Raw genomic sequence first — 20400 nt, 5'->3', positions numbered from 1 at the left:
GTTCATTTTGTTCAAGGTTTGTTCATTCAGACTGCTCTTTCTGACCAAATGTTGTTATGAATAGCGGCAGAGTTGCTGCCTCACAGCGCTAAGACCCGGGTTCCATCCCGACTACGGACGCTGTCTGTACGGAGTTTGTACGTTCTCCCCGTAACCTGCGTGGGTTTTCTCCGAGATCTTCGGTTTCCTCCCACACTCCAAAGACGTGCAGGTTTTGTAGGTTAATTGGCTTGGTATAAATGTAAATTGTCCCTAGTGTGTGTAGGATAGTTGTTAGTGTGCGGGGGATCGCTGGTCGGCGCGGACTCGGTGGGCCGAAGGGCCTGTTTCCGCGCTGTATCTTTAAACTAAACTAAACTAAACCCATTCCTCCAGTCAGTGTTAACTGCAGAAACCTTTAATTCAATCCTTTAATCCTTTATTCGTCCCACAACGGGGAAATCTGCAGGGTTACAGCAGCAAAGTGGATAGCAAAATAAATAAGCATTCATTAACAAATTTATTGACTGGTCGGCTGGGAGTTTCTGACACTCTGGGGATGACCTTCCAGGAAACATGACATTGGCCTTCATGGCTGCTCTCAGACGCCCCACAAACACTAAATATCAGGAGGTGGAACCTTTACTGCTGCGGAAACTTCAGATGCTGGATCACATCGGCCGGTTCAATGCCAACATTGCATCGTTGGGGTTGCGTTCATCAGCAGCCAGCCTGTGTGTGTGGAGCAGACCAGCAAACCAGCGCAGCACGGCATGTTCGACTGCACTGTCCTCCGTCCCCCTGGTGGAGGGGGTAGACCTCACGGCCCTCGACAACAGCTCACACTGGCTACAGCGCCTGGAGGAGTCACATAACTCCTACTGCCTCAAACGCAAGAAGGAGACACCGAAGATAGACACAAAATGCCGAGGTAACTCAGCGGGTCAGGCAGCATCTCTGGAGAAAGTCAATCGGGTCGTGTCTGAAGAAGGGTCTCGACCCGAAACGTCACCTCTCGATGTTCTCCAGAGATGCTGCCTGACCCGCTGAGGTTACTTCAGCATTTTGCGTCACACTGCGGTGCTTAACCAGGTGGCTTGCCCACTTATACAGCAGGCATGGACCGCTGACAAAGGCAACAATACAAGGAGGCCATTCAGCCCTTCGAGCCAGCACCGCCATTCAATATGATCATGGCTGATCGTCCAAAAGCAGTACCCGTTCCTGCTTTCTCCCAAATCCCTTGATTCCGTTAGCCCTGAGGGTTATAGACAATAGGTGCAGGAGGAGGCCATTCGGCCCTTCGAGCCAACACCGCCATTCAATGTGATCATGGCTGATCATTCTCAATCAGTACCCCGTTCCTGCCTTCTCCCCATACCCCCTGACTCCGCTATCCTTAAGAGCTCTAATCTAGCTCTCTCTTGAATGCATTCAGAGAATTGGCCTCCACTGCCTTCTGAGGCAGAGAATTCCACAGATTCACAACTCTCTGACTGAAAAGGTTTTTCCTTATCTCCGTTCTAAATGGCCTACCCCTTATTCTTAAACTGTGGCCCCTTGTTCTGGACTCCCCCAACATTGGGAACATGTTTCCTGCCTCTAACGTGTCCAACCCTTAATAATCTTATACGTTTCGATAAGATCTCCTCTCATCCTTCTAAATTCCAGTGTATACAAGCCTAACTCTCGAAAACATCCAGTGAATTGGGCCTCCACTGCCTTCTTTGGCAGAGAATTCCATAGATTCACAAGTCTCTGCCTCAGAAAGCAGTGGAGGCCGATTCACTGGATGCATTCAAAAGAGAGTTAAATAGAGCTCTTTGGGCTAGCGGAATCAAGGGGTACTGATTGTGAATGATCAGCCATGATCACATTGAATGGCGTTGCTGGCTCGAAGGGCCAAATGGCCTCCTCCTGCACCTATTGTCTGTGTGTCTATGTAACTCTGGGTGAAAAATTCACAACTCTTTTGTGTTAAATTTACAACTCTCTGGATGAAAAATTCACAACTCTTGTGTGTAAAATTCACAACTCTCTGGGTGAAATTTTCACAACTCTGTGTGTAAAATTCACAACTCTTAGTGCAAAGTTCACAACTCTGGGTGAAAAATTCACAACTAAAATTCACAACTCTGGGTGAAAAATTCACAACTCTCTGAGTGAAAAATTCACAACTCTGGGTGTAAAATTCACAACTCTGGGTGTAAAATTCATAACTCTGTGTGTAAAATTCACAACTCTGGGTGTAAAATTCACAACTCTGGGTGAAAATTTCACAAATCTCTGGGTGAAAAATTCACAAATCTCTGGGTGAAAAATTCACAACTGTCTGGGTGTAAAATTCACAACTCTGGGTGAAAAAGTACACAGTTATAGTACATAGTTCTCCCATTTGCCACCTCTCTGTTCAACCCTCTTGTGTGAATACACGTTGGCCAGAGTGAAGATGGCCATGGGATAATGTGCATCGTGACACTGGATAAACCTCTCGTTTCATCAGGAGTAACTACACTCTTTGAAAATGATTGCTCAGATGGATATTATTCCCTGTGCAAATTGCTCAAAGCTGTTGATTACATTCCATATGGTCTCTGGAGGTAGCTGTCATTCTGCGTAAAAATTGTCCAGTTCCCTCCCTTAAATAAAATACTCGTATCAAGGGAAATATCATTGTTAATTGGTGATGGATCCAATTTCTCAGCTGCGACGTTCTAAGAATGTTATGACTCGGGGAAGCTTTTGCATTCAATCTTTGAATGAAAATCCTCACTTCAAACCCTAAATGCGTAAAGGATACCTGTCCCTCTCAGAGGAGTTTGAATTTCAACAGCTCTGTTCAAACACTTGAATAATTGAGAGGAAAAGCAGGCAAGTAGGAGTGACGGGCGAAAAAAGAAGGGCTTAGCACTGGAAGAACACTGGTAGACTTTAGAGATATAGCGCTGAAACAGGCCCTATCGGCCCACCGAGTACGTAACGACCAACGATCACCCCGTACACTAGCACTACACGACACACTGGGGACACCTTACAGATGCCAACTAACCTACAAACCTATACATCTTTGGAGTGTAGGAGGAAACCGGAGCAGCCAGAGCAAACCCACGCAGGTCAAGTGCAAACTCCGGAGTCAGGATCAAACCTGGGTCTCTGGCGCTGTGAGGCAGCAACTCTACCACTGTGCCACCGTGCCGCACCGAGATACATGTGCATTGAGATACCACAACAGTCACCATTGGTTGGCACACGCTTAAATGTTATTCTGTGTGCAGGCAGCCCCATGCCCTTGATTACGTACCAGCTGGTTACGCAAGGTAGCTGTCATTGTATGTAAAGGTTGTCCAAACCCCTTGATTAAAATCCAATAACTCGTACCAGGGAGCACTGCGTCCCTTCTAGATTATCCTCACTGCAAGGCATTGTTCCCATCGAGCTTTGATCTCACACGTTTGAAATTGCTCGATGGAACTTATAAAGACATGAAACCCAGTGTATGTGAACTGGTTCACAAGCAGGGTTGGAGTGTGTGTGCAGGGCAAGGTCATTCCTCTAACGTAACTAAGTGAAGATAGACACAAAATGCTGGAGTAACTCAGCGGGACAGGTAGCATCTCGGGACATCCGTCCCACCCCCTCCCCTGACATCAGTCTGAAGAAGGGTCTCGACCCGAATCGTCACCCATTCCTTCTCTCCCGAGATGCTGCCTGACCCGCTGAGTTACTCCGCCATTTTGTGTCCACCCTCTCATGTCTGGCTGTTTTATGGTTTCATTCAGTTACCACGTTCCATATTTGACACAACGTCCAACTGCTCAAACGTTCATCTCATTTGTGGGTTCTGACGGATTTATGTTCTCATTCTATCTGCTGGTAGTGGATGAGATTAACATCCTTTAGCTTTCACTGATTGTTTGTTTGTTGAACAACAGTTGTTTCCCCCCCCCCCCCCCCCCCCCCCAGGCTGAGAGAGGTGATGTAATGGTCTCTCATCCCAATAGCTTAGTAGCCTGAAGCTACACGCATCTTAAAAGAAATCTGAACTAGCTTTCACCCCCTTTTATTTTAAACACTGTTTTGCGACCTCATGGATCTTTAAAACAACATTTGGGTAGTCTTTGAGTTTCAGTTTAGAGATACAGCGCGGAAACAGGCCCTTCGGCCCACCGAGTCCGCACCGCCCAGCGATCCCCGCACACTAACACTATCCTACACACACTAGGGACAATTTTTACATTTATACTGAGCCAGTTAACCTACAAACCTCAACGTTGTTGGAGTGTGGGAGGAAATCGAGGATCTCTGGAAAAAAAACCCACGCAGGTCACGGGGAGAAGGTACAAACTCCGTACAGACAGCACCCGTATTCAGGATCGAACCCGGGTCTCTGGCGCTGTGAGGCAGCAGCTCTACCCGCTGCATTGTCGTGGTTTACACCCGGTATCTCGTTTTCCTGTGCTTTGTCCAAAGCTCAGCATGGGGACAATATATTGATTATTCTATATCTTCAGTTTTATCCACTTTGCTGCTGTAACACTGTAACTTTCCCCGGTGTGGGACCAATAAAGGAATATATTATTATTATTATATTATTAAAATTAGTGCCCAATCACCACATTAAACCCTATTGCCATTAAAACAACTTAAAGGAGTAATCGAAAAAACAAGACGCTGGAAATCTATAATAAAAACAGAAAATACAATACAATACAATATATCTTTATTGTCGTTGTACAGGGGTACAACGAGATTGGGAAATGCTGGGGATACTCAAAAAAGCAGATAGCATACTGTATGTGGTGTGGGAAACAGGAGGGATTTCTTCAGTCAGAGGGTGGTGAATCTGTGGGATTCATTGCCACAGACGGCTGTGGAGGCCACAAGTCAGTGGGTATTTTTAGGGCGGAGATTGTCAGTTTGTTCATTAATATGGTTTCAGGGGTTATGGGGAGAAGGCAGGAGAATGGTGTTGAGAGGGAGAGATAGATCAGCCATGATTGAATGGTGGAGTAGACGTGATTGGCCTAATTCTGCTCCTATAACTTATGAACGGAGTTTAATTTAGTTTATTGTCATGTGTACCCGAGGTACAGTGAAAAGCTTGTGTTGCGTGCTAACCAGTCAGCAGAAAGACAATATATGATTACTGTCGATCAACATACTGTGCATGATAAGGGAATAATACGTGATTATAACTGAGCCATCACAGGGCACAGATACATGGCAGAGGGAATAACATTTGCTGCAAGATAACGTTCAGTAAAGTGTGACCACGATGCACCATCTACTCTAGACCACCTGCCTGTATTTGGCCCAAACCCTTCACAACCTTTCCTAACTGTGTACCTGTCCAAATATCTTTGAACAGTTGTGATAGTGCCTGCCTCTACTACCTCACCTGGCAGTGTGTCGCATATAATCACCACCCTCTGTGTGAAAACGTTGCCCCTCAGGTTCCTATTAAATCTTAAGTTAGAGGCTGGTGGAATCAGGGGATATGGGGAGAAGGCAGGCACGGGTTACTGATTGTGGATGATCAGCCGCGATCACAATGAATGGTGGTGCTGGCTCGAAGGGCCAAATGTCCTCCTCCTGCACCTATTTTCTGTTTCTATGACTCCCCCACCATTGGGACCATTTTTCCTGCATCTAGCTTGTCTAGTCCTTTTATAATTTTATACGTCTCTATAAGATTCCCTCTCATCCTTCTAAATTCCGGTGAATACAAGCCCAGTCTTTCCAATCTTTCCTCATATGACAGTCCCGCCATCCCAGGGATTAACCTCGTGAACCTACGCTGCACTGCCTCAATAGCAAGGATGTCCTTCCTCAAAATTAGGAGACCAAAACTGCACACAATACTCCAGGTGCGGTCTCACCAGGGCCCTGTACAACTGCAGAAGGACCTCTTTACTCCTATACTCAACTCCTCTCGTTATGAAGGCCAACATGCCAATCGAGCCATTTACAGTGACCACTTGCCCACATAGTAAACAATGACCCGGTAGTTAAACATTGTCTTCTTGGTATTTTCGGCTGAGGAAGAGAAGGTGGGGGGGGGGATGCCCTGACCTCATTTGAGGTCGTGTGTTGATGGATGTTTATGTTTATTTTTTACGCAGGAATGCGGGTCAGTCCGTGTCACTCGAGGCAGCCGTCCACCGTCTCTGACGCCTCACTGCTCGAGGGTGAAAGGTCCTCCACACCGAGTGACATCAACTCACCGCGACATCGGACACACTCACTCTGTAATGTAAGAAGCACACGTGCAACCGCTACACTCTTCCACGCTCACTAGCTCAGCTGAAGCCTCGCACACGCACACGCACACACACACACATACGCACACAGACACACACACACAGACACACACAGACACACGCACACACGCACACAGAGACACACGCACACAGACACACACACACACGCACACACACACGCACGCATACACACACATGCAAGCACACAGACACGCATACGCACGCACACACACGCACACACATACAGAGGCACACACACATACGCACACACGCACGCACACAGACACGCACACACACACGCACGCACACACACACACACACACTCTTCAGTCAGAAGGTGGCAAAAGTGCCTGGATAGAGTGGATGTGGAGAGGATGTCTCTGCTAGTGGGAGTAGGGGTGCCAACTATCTCACTCCCAAACACGGGGCAAGGTGACGTCACCGCCCCGCGCCCCACGTGACCTCACCCAGCCAGCGGCCACGTGCTCCCGCTCCACCAATGGCGGCCGCCCGGGCCAGGAGGTGGGTTGCTACGCATCCTCCGTTAGGCGAATATACTCCGTTAGCCTACACTGTCCCGGCCGACAGCGGCCCGCGGGCCTAATACGGGACAAGGATGGTCCCGTACGGGAAAAACCAATCTAGCCCAAAATACAGGATGTCCCGGCTAATACGGGACAGTTGACGACCCTAAGTGGGAGAGTCTGGGACCAGAGGTCACAGCCTCAGAATAAAAGCCTCAGAAAGGAGATGAGGAGGAATTTCTTTGGTCAGAGGGTGGTGAATCTGTGGCATTCATTGCCACAGAAGGCTGTGGAGTCCAAGTCAGTGGATATTTTTAGTTTAGTTTAGAGATACACCAAATAAATATCTGTCCCGCCCCCTCACCTGACATCAGTCTGAAGAAGGGTCTGGACCCGAAACGTCACCCAATCCTTCTCTCCCGAGATACTGCCTGACCCGCTGAGTTACTCCAGCATTTTGTGTCTACCCTTGATTCTGAACCATTGTCTACGCCTCACATCCAAGTCCAGGCCTTACTCATTTTAAGTCAGGCAACTGAACCATCCTCTCATCTGCTAGACTACAGTCCTAACCTAGCCTGAAGAAGGGTCCCGACCCGAAACGTCACCCATTCCTTCTCTCTACAGATGCTGCCTGACCCGCTGAGTTACTCCGGCATTTTGTGACTATCTCCCATATACCTCATTGGAGAACTTTGAACTATCTTTAATCGGACTTTATCTTGCACTAGTTGTTGTGCTCTGGTTAGCAAGGTCTTGCACTGTACCTCGGTACACATGACAAACTAAAACTTAAACTGAATTAAACGACCCTTTATCCTATATCTGTACACTGCGGACCGCATGGTTGGAATCATGTTTCATTGTTACTTTGACATGGATAGCGTGCAGCAAAGGCTTTTCACTGTACTTTGGTACACATGACAATAATAAACTGACCTAAACTAAAATGAGGCCAATTTGACTGCATTTTCAGTGGTTCGATGTCTAGACACATTTGTGAAAGTCATGACCTTATTCAAAAACTATACCATACTTAAGACCATTTAGAACGGAAATGAGGAAGAATTTCTTCACCCAGAGAGTTGTAAATCTGTGGAATTCTATGCCTCAGAAGGCAGTGGAGGCCAATTCTCTGGATGCTTTTGAGAGTTAGATAGAGCTCTTAAGGATAGCGGAGTCAGGGGGTATGGGGAGAAGGCAGGAACGGGGTACTGATTGTGGATGATCAGCCATGATCACGGTGAATGGTGGTGCTGGCTCGAAGGGCCGAATGGCCTCCTCCTGCACCTATTGTCTGTGTGCCTCTAGTTCACAGAGTACAATTAGGAATTCTGTTCCCCTGTTGAGCACAACAGTGAAAGGTTACAATGGTCCGTTTAGTTTAGTTTCGAGATACAGCGCGGAAACAGGCCCCTCAGCCCACCGAGACCGTGCCGACCAGCGATCCCCACACACTAACACTATCCTACACACTAGGGACACTTTATTATTTTACCAAGCCAGTTAAACTACAAACCTGCACGTCTTTGGAGTGTGGGAGGAAGCCGGAGCACCCGGAGAAAACCCACGCAGGTCACGGGGAAAACGTACAAACTCCGTACAGACGGCACTCGTAGTCGGGATGGAACCCGGGTGTCTAGCGCTGTGAGGCAGCAGCTCTACCCGCTGCGCCACCGTGCCGCCCTGCTCTACCTTCTAGTACTGAATACACTTTCTTCCAGGCCTTTTACAATTTCTTCCTGATGTATGTCCTCCGTTTATACATAGCACGCCAGAGCGTTCTAGTGAGGGTATTTATACAGTCACAGCTTCACACAAAATTGTTTGTTTGACCATGTTGGCGCGGTGGCGCAACGGTAGAGTTGCTGCCTCACAGCGCCGGAGACCCGGGTTCATCCTGTCTACGGGTGCTGTCTGTATGGAGTTTGCACGTTCTCCCCTTGACCGCACGGGTCTCCTCTGGCTAGTCTGGTTTCCTTCCACACCCCCAAAGATGTAAAGGTTTGTAGGTTAATTGCCTTGGTATAAATGGGTTTTTTTTAATTGTCACTTGTTTGCGTAGGATAGTGACAGTGCGCGGGGATCGCTGGTTGGCATGGACTCGGTGGGCTGAAGGGCCTGTTTCCGTGCTGTATCCAAACTAAATGTTCTCACGTGCAACTTTGCCTTCTGCCTGTCATCAAAGCATTGCCTGCACCACCCCCAGATTCACTTCCCCCCCCCACCCCCTCATCTGCTGCAACTCAGTTCCAGCCTCCCTCCCCCTCATCTGCTGCACCTCAGTTCCACCACCACCCCCCTGCCCCCAGTCGACTCCTGAGTTGTGATTCTGCATATTTGGGATAAGCTGTTATTCATTCTTAACACCATCTACTCTTTAGTGATCTTAACGGATGAGAAATGAGACTGCGTTAATTAATAAAGTAATTTATGTCACTGCGGTTTATATATAGCTGGTTAGTCATGCTGTGAACTAGTTACATTCAAAGATATTTCAGCAATGTGCGAGTGTGAGATGGAGATACGTTAAGACTAGTTTGCTCAGTCATTCCATGGCAATGCATCAGGTTCTGGAGGAACAGCAGGCCAGGCAGCATCTGTGCAGGGATCGGACAGACAACACTTTGGGGCAGGTCCTGTTGTTAAATCAAACCCATACACAGAAGTAACAACTCACAGCTTTTATTGTAACACAGACGGAGTAAACATTACATGCTGTGTCTCGGTAGTCAGCTTCAAGTCCACTGTGAGACGGTGCCAGGCAGCTTACATAGTCCGGGTAGGGGTGAAGATCCAGACTGGACCGCATGTGGAATGTGCAGCATGCACAATAAGTGTGGTGATAGAGATAATGAAGGCGCTCTAATATGGTTGATCTACAGGTCCCTTCCCTCCAAAGGAGCTGCTCAGTTTAGTTTAGAGATACAGCGCGGAAACAGGCCCTTCAGCCCACCGAGTCCGCACCAAACAGCGATCCCCGCACACTAACACTATCCTACACACACTAGGGGCAGTTTACATTTACACCAAGCCAATTAACCTACAAACCTGCACGTCTTTGGAGTGTGGGAGGAAACCGACGATCTCAGAGAAAACCCACGCAGGTCACGGGGAGAACGTACAAACTCCGTACAGACAGCGCCCGTAGTCGTGATGGAACCCGGGTCTCCGGCGCTGTGAGGCAGCAGCTCTACCCGCTGCGCCACCGTGCTGCCCTCTCCAGCACCTTGTGTCTTGTCATGATTCCAGCATCTGCATTTCCATGAGTCTCTAAGCCACTCCGTGCCCCTGTCCCATGCTTAATAGTAATCCGTTATTCCAGTCACAAAGTCATGATAGCCCTTCACCTACCAGCAATCAGGCACAGAGTAAAACGGCAATTGTTCAGGGCAGGGGACATTAACCTGGAGATTGGTTAACTCTTGGCTCAATACAACCTGTACATACATGCCCCCATTAAAAACAAACTTACAAATAATCACTTCTTCGATTTGCTGTGATATTTTCCATAAATTCCATTTATTTATAAAGTATCTTAATCTCATTGAAAAGATTGCAATTGGACCTTTCCCCTTGAAAAGACAGCCCTTTAAACTCCAGTCTGAGAAACCAACTGCCCTCCCTCAGGCTAGCATGTTTCTGCTCCCCTGAATGCGTGTCTGATTTCCCATCCTATTCCCATGGGCTTTCCTGACCCATTCCTTTCCACAAGCACTTCGCTGAATTGCGGGCACATTTTTGACCCATGACCCAAGGGTGTGGCGCGGTGGCGCAGCGGTAGAGTTGCCGCCTCACGGCGCCAGAGACCCGGGTTTGATCCTGACCACGGGTGCTGTCTGTACAGAGTTTGTACGTTCTCCCCGTGACCTGCGTGGGTTTTCTCCACTATCTCCGGTTTCCTCCCACACTCCAAAGACGTGCAGGTTTGTAGATCAATTGGCTTTGGTAAATTAGTAAATGATGTGTAGTGTGTAGGATGGTGCTGGCGTACGGGGTGATCGCTGGTCGGCATGGGCTCGATGGGCTGAAGGGTCTGTTTCTGCGCTGTACCTCTAAACTATGCAAACAATGCCCCTGCCTCTCAGTGCCAGACACCTGGGTTCCATCCTGGCCTCGTCTGTGTTGATTTTGCACATTCTCCCTGTGACAGTGTGAGCTTTCTCCGTTTTCTTCCCACAATCCAAAATAGGTGCAGGTTTAGGGGCAAATTGGCTTCTGTAAATTGCCCCTAGTGTGTGTAGGATGGAAAACTGGCTCCCTGAAGTAAACTAGCTAAGGTTTTACACAAAATGCTGGGGTTACTCAGCTGGTCAGGCAGCATCTCGAGAGAAAAATAACTAGGTGTAGTCACAAGAAGGGTTCCGACCTGAAACGTCACCCATTCCTTCTCTCCAGAGATGCTGCCTGTCCCGCTGAGTTACTCCAGCTTTTTGTGGCCTATCTTTGGTTCAAACCAGCATCTGCAGTTCCTTCTGACACATTAAATAACCTACTTGAGATTACTTTTATCTTTTGGAACATGAGACGGTGTACTTTTTCTTCTCAGGACATGTATCTCCCACCTGCCTTGCCACATTTGTGCGCTGAAACTCATCTCCTTTGCTGCCAGTGCATTTTCCGAATGGTTGATGGTGGAAGCCAGATATTGCTGCGTTTACTGCAGGAATATGTAGGCCATGCCTCCGAGCCAAGCAGAGGCAATCCATCACAGGCCCCAGGCTGTGCTGACACTTTCCTGGCCCTGTCCAGCTGGCCAGTGAGCGTGTTGTGGCCGAGCACACTGCATCTGCCATTTTGTTCTGCAGCGAGATTTAGTCCACAACTGTGGACTGTCCTCCATTGTTGCAGGGGCCAGTGTGAGAGGCTGTGAGCTCGCACGCCCCTTGGCTACACACTCTGGAAGTGAGATGTGCAGCCCTGGAGACTGCCCGCTCAACAACACTCACACTCATACTGCGCACACCCCACACACACACTCACACACGCACACCGCACACACCATCACACACACTTGCACACACCGCGCACACACACACACAACACTCACACACACACCGCACAAGCACATGCACAAGCACACCACGCACACACACACCGCACACACTCACACACACACTCTTGCACTCACACACACCGTGCACACACACACACAGCATCAGTTTTGCTGTTGATCGCAGGTGGACACAAGATGCTGGAGTATAACTCAGCGGGTCAGGCAGCATCTCGGGAGAGAAGGAATGGGTGATGTTTCGGGTCGAGAGCCGAGACCTTTCTTCAGACGGATGTCAGGAGAGGGGGCGGGACATCAGTCTGAAGAAGGGTCTCGACTCTCGACCCGAAACGTCACCCACTCCTCCTCTCCCGAGATGCTGCCCGACCCGCTGAGTTACTCCAGCATTGTGCGTCCACTTGTGAAAGACATTTTACTTCACGACTTGATAGATGTGGGGGAGAAAAAAGGCAACTGAAGTTTGTTTTTGTGTTTTTGATTATTAGTCGCTAGAAGATCTGGAAGAACAGAAGAGGAAGAAGAAGAAGGAGAAGTTGGTGTTTGGCTCCATCTCGCGGGTGTTCGCCAGGGGCAAGCAGCGGAAATCGCTGGACCCCGGACTGTTTGATGGTACTTCTACCGATTATTACGTAGAGGAAGATGCAGATTGGTGATAAACAGCCACTGGCTCGCAGAGCGTGCGCGTGTGTGCGCGCGTGTGTGTGTGTGTGCACTCGCGTGACATATGCGTGTGGGCACTCACGCTTGTTGGGTGTGGATGCGTGTGCGTGTGTGTGAGCGCACGCATGTGCTCGTTAAGTGTGTGCATGTCTCTGTTTTTAAATTTTAAAAATACTTGAGTGCCGGGTCTGGTCCAGCACACTCTGTAATTAATGTGTGTATATATATACATATTATATATATATATAAATTTTGTGTGGATAACGTCACTTGTGAATCTGTGGAGTAAAAACAGCTGTGTTTTAATTTACTGATGCTGGAACTCTGAAGGAACAGCTGTATCTGTAAATAATTGCAATTCTGCACTTTGTGCTTCTTTGTAAGGTGATTCCTCCAGTTTGTTCGTCCCATGTCCCACACTGTGTTGTACTCCATCAGTTTGACAATTTATTTATTCGAACCTCCCCACTTCAACGGGGGCCTGCTCACGGTTTTCACTTTCCTCCCACTACCTCCTCTGGTTAGGTGAGAAAATAACTGCAGATGCCGCCGGTACAAACCGAAGGTATCTACCTCACAAAATGCTGGAGTAACTCAGTGGGTCAGGCAGCATCTCAGGAGAGAAGGAACGGGTGACGTTTCTTCAGTCTGAAGAAGGGTCTCGACCCGAAACGTCACCCATTCCTTCTCTCCTGAGACGCTGCCTGACCTGCTGAGTTACTCCAGCATTTTGTGAAGTAAATACCTCCTGGTTACCATCAGTTTCCCGATCATCACCAGCGACTGGGTTGGTGACAATAACGTACAGGTATGTAGGTTAATTGACTGGGTAATATGTTATAATAAAAAAATAGTCCCTAGTGTATGTAGGATAGTGTAAGTGTGCGGGGATCGCTGGGCGGCGCGGACTTGGTGGGCCGAAGGGCCTGTTTCCGCGCTGTATCACTAAATCTAAAAACAAAATGTTGTCACTGCATCACTCCCCACTCCCTCTCTCCTGGGCTGAGCATGTTCTGATTGAAACGCAGAGAGGGTTCAATCAAAGAGACCTTGTTCCACCTTTCCTATTCACACGGCCGGTCGATTCCACGTCCACCAACGATTGGAATTGGGTACAAAACCCCCAGCAAAATTACAGGGATTGTGCACCGAGTGTGCTGATAGGACGTGTATTGACATCCAGTGCAAAATCTAGAACCTTCCCTTCAGCTCGGCAGGCACAGAGTGCCGGGGTAACTCAGCGGGTCGGGCAGCATCTCGGGAGAGAAGGAATGGGTGACGTTTCGGGTCGAGGCCCAAATCAGTGTGATCAGTAAGTCAGGCTTCAGCTAGGCTGCCATCCACAAACGACAGGTCTCATTGCATGCAGTCTGTCCACACCCACCTGAGTCAAGGCCAACTCAGTCTAGGAACAAAGGGGCAAGAACAGGCACCGTATTGCTCCAAAGAGGGACACAAAGTGCCGGAGTAACCCAGCGGGCCAGGCAGCGTCTCTGAGGAGAAAAAGGACAGGCTTCCGGACCCTTCTTCAGACCATTATACCTCCAGTTTGTTCTGCTATTCATTGGCATCATGGCTGATCTGTAATTTAATGTCAGCCCACATCCTCAACTTAATATGCTTGATGGACACAAAATGCTGGAGTAACTCAGCGGGACAGGCAGCGTCTGTGCAGGGGAACGAATGGGCGACGTTTCGGGCCGAGACCCTTCCTGAAGTCCCAAACGTAAACCTGGCAAAGTCTGATCTCAAACGATCAATTGAACTCACATCGACTCCTGTTTATGAAGCAGATTTTGCCGTCTTTACAAGACATGATAAGTTCATGTGATAGGAGCAGAATTAGGCCACTCGGCCCATCTAGTCTACTCCGCCATTCAATCATGGCTGATCTATCTCTCCCTCCCAACCCCATCCACCTGCCTCACCCCCATAACCCCAATGACTAAAGGTATTTCCTGGCCTTATTTTGGCCTTTCTGTTGGCTTTAGATTTCCCTAGAAATTGTGAAAAAATAAGATCAGAGAAACACCATGAAATCTGTAGAAATATTTTTCCTTGGATGTACTCTTTAACAGTTCCCCTTAATATCTTGTGCACTTTGTTAAAACACCACATTAGCATAAATTTGAGAACGTTCAGCCTAATGAGTGCGATGCTGACAATACAAACTCCATCTGCCCAGGTGCCATCTTGACAAACTACACCGGAGACTCACTCACCGAGACTTCTCGTCTCCCAGGTGTGGTGCAATGAACAGAACAGCTCAGTGTAGTTTACTGTCACGTGTACCGAGGTACAGTGAAAAGCTTTTGTTGCGCGCTAACCAGTCAGCGGAAAGACAACACATGATTACAATCCACAGTGTACAGATACATGACAAGGGAACAACGTTTAGTGCAAGGTAAATCCAATCAAAGTCCAATCAAAGATAGTCCGATAACTTCAGATAGTCTCTGCTTCCCCTCTCTCCCCCCCCCTCCCCCTCCCCAGTTCTCCCACCAGTCTTCCTGTCTCCGACTACACTCTATCTCTGTCCCCCCCCCCCTCCCCTGACATCAGTCTGAAGAAGGGTCTCGACCCGAAACGTCACCCATTCCTCCTCCTGAGATGCTGCCTGACCCGCTGAGTTCCAGCATTTTGTGAAATAAACACTTCAGTATAGGCAATTTCAACGGAGTGGTCCATCTTGTTCCTCTAGTATCTTTGGGACTGATTACAAAGACCTTCACACGTCACTGCTAAAGACGGCTGTAGTTTTGATTGGAACGTTAGCAATACAAGCTTTCCGGTTAGCATATCTAGAGCGACCCAGTTTGGTTCTGTGTAGCACCAGAAAGGAAGGGGCCATTTCATCTCTGCAAAGATTGCTTTTTTGAACAAATTAAATTTGAGATGACAAATTTGTACCGCAAAACTTGCAGGCCGACTATTCCGAAGAGCCTTTATTTGTGGGCTAAGGACAAAGGGTGAAGGTCTCTTTTAACAAATTGTCAAACTGCAAATAATGTCAAACTAACACACGACCATCGCATGTGGTGGGTGGGTGGGTGGGGGTGAAGGAAAGTGTGTGTGTGTGTGTGTGCGACCCCCCTCCCACCCCCCCGCCCGCCCCCATCTCACGCTGCAAAGGAAGCTGGGAATTGGAATGTTGACCACACCATGTTGAAAGACCAGTTGCTGGAGTTAACTTGCATGGAGTGTTGGACGTTTTGTAAGTCTTCTGTTTTATTTTCTAAGGAGACGGTTTGTAATACCTGTTAAGATGTTGTCGAACTTACAAGTTATTTCAATTCCACTCCTGCCGGCCAGTCGATAAGAGTGATGGAGGCCTGTCCTTCGTGTGAGGCTTGCCTTCGCTATAATGAAAGGCATCGTCTCTCCTCCCTCCCCACACCCCCCTCCCCACACCCCCCTCCCCCCCAAACAGTAACAACCTGTCATCCCATCCACAATCAACCAACTCACCAAGAAAATAATCTTGAAGTGAATGTACATGAACTTGTTAAAGCCCCCGTAGTATTCTCTGCCACTCTTGTTTTGTTTGTATAGTGTCGAGCAATAGGCTGGACTTTGAAATCTCTTGTAAGTTTGGCATCTTTTTAAAAGCAATCCCGCCATTTTGGTGTCCTTTTTATTTGTAAATTAGGTAAAATAATGCTACCGATACTGAAAGAAAATGATGGATTTATTTAAGAAACTAAATAGAAGATTTATGCTGGGGATATTTAGAGTGAAATTGTTCTATTCCCCGCACTGAATGCTCTGAGAAGCTTCGCAGTGTAGCTTCGAATACAAGTGGATTAAAATAAAACCTATTTTAAAATAAACGGCACATCTTCTGTCTGGTTTGGTGTATGGGGCTAGAGGTCGCAATCATGGGGGGAGTTCAGAGAGTTTAACACCGGAAGATTTTGTCAGGAATTAACTCCCTTTTCAGTCGATGTATCTCGACTCCCTTGCTCTGGGATTTAGGGCCCTTGGCGCCAGACGTTCAACGGTTCAAAGGAATGTTGTAGAGAGGAGCTGCAGACGCTGGTTTAAAGCAAAGACAGAAAATGCTGGAGTAACTCAGCGGGACAGGCAGCATCTGTGGAGAGAAGGAAGGGGCGACGTTTCGGATCAAGACCCTTCTTCAGGATCTCGACACAAAACGTCACCCATTCCTCTTCTCCAGAGATGCTGCCTGTCCTGCTGAGTTGATCCAAGCTTCACCTGCACCAAGATATAGTGATTATTTATTTTTGCACACAGATCACTAAGATTATTGCCACACATTACGTACAATCCCCGATTAAGTACAGAATGCGTGGAAACGGCGCACTGAGTCCAGAAGCAAGGGTTGTCAGGTTTTGCCGTTACTTTCAGGGTCCCAGCTGCAGCTGGCTATAAAGGCCCATTGCAACCATCTGATGGACTTGTCTAACGTGGGCGTGCTGGCCCAGTAGAAATCTTCATCGGGGCTGGAGGGTCACGATGGAAGAAATAGCGGAAAGCTTTGCTTTTTAATTTCATTTATTTATTGTCACAGGTACAGTGTAAATCTTTTGTTGCGTGCTAAAAGATCTTTTGTTGTGGGCTAACCAGTCAGCGGAAAGACAATGCATGATTACAATCGAGCCATTCACAGCGTACAGATACATGATAAGGGAATAACGTTTAGTGCAAAGGGAAAGCCAGCAAAGTCCGATCAAAGATAGTCCGAGGGTCTCCAGTGAGGTAGATAGTGAAAAGCTTTTGTTGCGTGCTAACAAGTCAATGGAAAGAGTGTACATGATTACAATCGAGCCGTCCACAGTGTACAGGTACATGATGAAGGGAATAATGTGAATACTGTTTCCTGCAAGATAAAGCCAGTGAAGTCCGATCAAAGATAGTCCGAGGGTCTCCAAGGAGGTAGACAGTAGTTCAGCACTGCTCTCTAGGTTCAGTTGCCTGATAACAGCTGGGAATAAACTGTTCCTCAATCGTTTGTACATTGAGCCCAAATTTAAGACACTTGTTAAATTAATCATAGGTGGAGCATAGTGTTGGAAAATGGGATTCTCAGCCTCTGATGTCCAAATAGTACCAGTATTCTGTTTGATAAAATGTGTAGAGGTTTGTAGGTTAATTAGCTTTGGCAAAGATTGCAAATTGTCCCCATTGTGTTGGATAGTGTTAGTGTGCGGGCATCGTTGGTTGGCGTGGACTGGGTGGGCTGGTTAGTGTGCGGGGATCGCTGGTTGGCGTGGACTGGGTGGGCTGGTTAGTGTGCGGGGATCGCTGGTTGGCGAGGACTGGGTGGGCTGGTTAGTGTGCGGGGATCGCTGGTTGGCGTGGACTGGGTGGGCTTGTTTCTGCGCTGTATCTCTAAACGAAACTAAACAATCACTTCAAATGGATGTCCTTTTGTTTTTGACCTGTCTGCCAAGGAGTTAGAGTCACAGACTTACACAGCATTGAATTAGGCCATACCTCCCCATTTACCCTGTCTGGAGCCAGCATAATTTTATATACCTAATGTTAGCCTCACCAGTGACACCTTTGTCCCAAGGGGAACAGCCCCAGTCTATCCAATCTTTCCTCATACCTAAAACTTTCCAAACTTGGCAACATCCTCATGGATTCCCTTCATATCCTGGAGTGCAATCACAACTTCCCTGTAACATGGCAGTTACCACCCTAAGCTGCATCTCCAGCTGTGGTCCGAAGAAGGGTCTCGGCCCGAAACGTCACCCATTCCTACTCTCCAGAGATGCTGTCTGACCCGCTGAGTTACTCCAGCATTTTGTGTCTACCATTGGTACCACCACACTCTGGCGTGAGTCAGCATTGGGCTGTGGGCTGTCTATTCTCTAGACACTGGAGATTCTGATAGAATGAATAAATGAGTAAGTGTATTTGCCAAGTATGTGCATATACAAGGAATGTGCACTTATTTAAGTTCACAACTTCTAGGAGCAGGATTAGGCCATTCGGCCCATCAAGTCAACTCCGCCATTCAATCACGGCGGATCTATCTCTCCCTCCTAACCCCATTCTCCTGCCTTCTCCCCATAACCCCTGACACCCGCACTGATCAAGAATCTATCTCTGCCTTAAAAATACCCACTGACTTGGCCTCCACAGCCGTCTGTGGCAATGAGTTCCACAGATTCACCACCCTCTGACTAAAGAAATTCTTCCTCGTCTCCTTCGTAAAGGGATATCCTTTAATTCTGAGGCTGTGCCCTCTTGTCCTAGACTCTCCCAGCAGTGGGAACATCCTCTCCACATCCACTCTATCCAGGCCTTTCACTCTTCGGCCCACCGAGTCCGCGTCGACCAGCGATCCCCGTACACTAACACCACCCTACAATTTGGCCAAAGCCAATTAACCTACAAACCTGTACGGCTTTGGGGTGTGGGAGGAAACCGGAGCACCCGGAGAAAACCCACGCATGTCACAGGATGAACGTACAAACTCCGCGCACACAGCACCCGTGGTCAGGATTGAACCCGGGTCCCTGGCGCCGTGAGGCAGCAATGCTACCCGCTGCGCCACCGTGCCGCCAGTGTGATGTGGTTCCGTGTTCAAGTCTCGGGGCTCTGGCCATGCCGGCTGACATGTTGTAGATGGGCCCCGAGGTACAAGGCAGGGTGAAGCTGTGGTACAAGGCAGGGTGAAGCTGGGGTACAAGGCAGGGTGAAGCTGGGGTACAAGGCAGGGTGAAGCTGGGGTACAAGGCAGGGTGAAGCTGGGGTACAAGGCAGGGTGAAGCTGGGGTACAAGGCAGGGTGAAGCTGGGGTATAAGGCAGGGTGAAGCTGAGGTACAAGGCAGGGTGAAGCTGGGGTACAAGGCAGGGTGAAGCTGGGGTACAAGGCAGGGTGAAGCTGGGGTACAAGGCAGGGTGAAGCTGGGGTACAAGGCAGGGTGAAGCTGGGGTACAAGGCAGGGTGAAGCTGGGGTACAAGGCAGGGTGAAGCTGGGGTACAAGGCAGGGTGAAGCTGAGGTACAAGGCAGGGTGAAGCTGGGGTACAAGGCAGGGTGCAGCTGGGGTACGTGTCGATGTGATTATCTGCAGCGGTGGGGTGCTGGCAATCACGTGCGGGCCGCAGTGACGGCTCACTGGGCTCGAGACAGATGCTCCAGGAGAATGCGGCACGGTGGCGCAGCGGTAGAGTTGCTGCCTTACAGCGAATGCAGCACCAGAGACCCGGGTTCGATCCCGACTACGTGTGCTGTCTGTACGGAGTTTGTACGTTCTCCCCGTGACCTGCGTGGGTTTTCTCCGAGATCTTCGGTTTCCTCCCACACTCCAAAGACGTGCAGGTTTGTAGGTTAATTGGCTTGGTACATGTAAAAAATTGTCCCTAGTGTGTGTAGGATAGTGTTAATGTGCGGGGATCGCTGGTCGGTACGGAAGGGCCTGTTTCCGCGCTGTATCTCTAAACTAAGAAACCCGCTTCAAGTGCGTTCATCTGTTTATTTGCTCAAAGCTGAAGGTCAAGGCCCAGACTGACGGTCGTTGACTGGAGTGGCTGATTTGAACATTTGTACCAATTAGCTGCACGTTCTGATGCAGGCTGTGTTTATTCCAAGTCCCAAGGGCAGCATTACAAGGTTCTGCTAGGCTAACGGTTGGTCGTGATATCCAAGTTCATTAACATTGCAGAACAGGCCTTTGATATATTGAGAAAGATGTAAGATCTTAGATCTTCCTCACCCCACACCTAATATAAAGTCCCTGATTAAAGATGGACTCTTCAATCTGTGAGAGTACTTGACCTGTTGTAAACGGATATTGATTCTTGTTTAAGGTTGCCTCAGGAGTTGGATTCGACTTGTCCACGTTCAGAATAGCACAGGGAAAGGCTCACAGTTTAGTCGAGTTTAGTTTATTGTCACGTGTACTGAGGTACAGTGAAAAGCTTTTGCTGCGCGTTATCCAGTCAGCGGAAAGACAGTACATGATTACAGTCAAGCCGTCCACAGTGT

The 20400-nt window shown here is 48.4% G+C and overlaps 1 protein-coding gene across 1 annotated transcript in view; it reads left to right on the top strand.

Moving 5' to 3' along the window:
- LOC144608095 (kazrin-like) overlaps positions 1 to 20400 on the top strand; it is a 199160-nt gene that overhangs the window by 148091 nt on the left and 30669 nt on the right. Inside the window, exons 8-10 of the mRNA XM_078425421.1 lie at positions 3255 to 3296; positions 6102 to 6232; positions 12263 to 12386. Coding sequence (XP_078281547.1) covers positions 3255 to 3296; positions 6102 to 6232; positions 12263 to 12386 — 297 coding nt within the window. The remainder of the gene's footprint in view (positions 1 to 3254; positions 3297 to 6101; positions 6233 to 12262; positions 12387 to 20400) is intronic.

This window comes from Rhinoraja longicauda, chromosome 30 (genome assembly GCF_053455715.1).
Source record: "Rhinoraja longicauda isolate Sanriku21f chromosome 30, sRhiLon1.1, whole genome shotgun sequence".
NCBI classification, from domain to species: Eukaryota; Metazoa; Chordata; class Chondrichthyes; order Rajiformes; family Arhynchobatidae; genus Rhinoraja; species Rhinoraja longicauda.
This window is presented reverse-complemented; position numbering and strand designations above follow the sequence as displayed.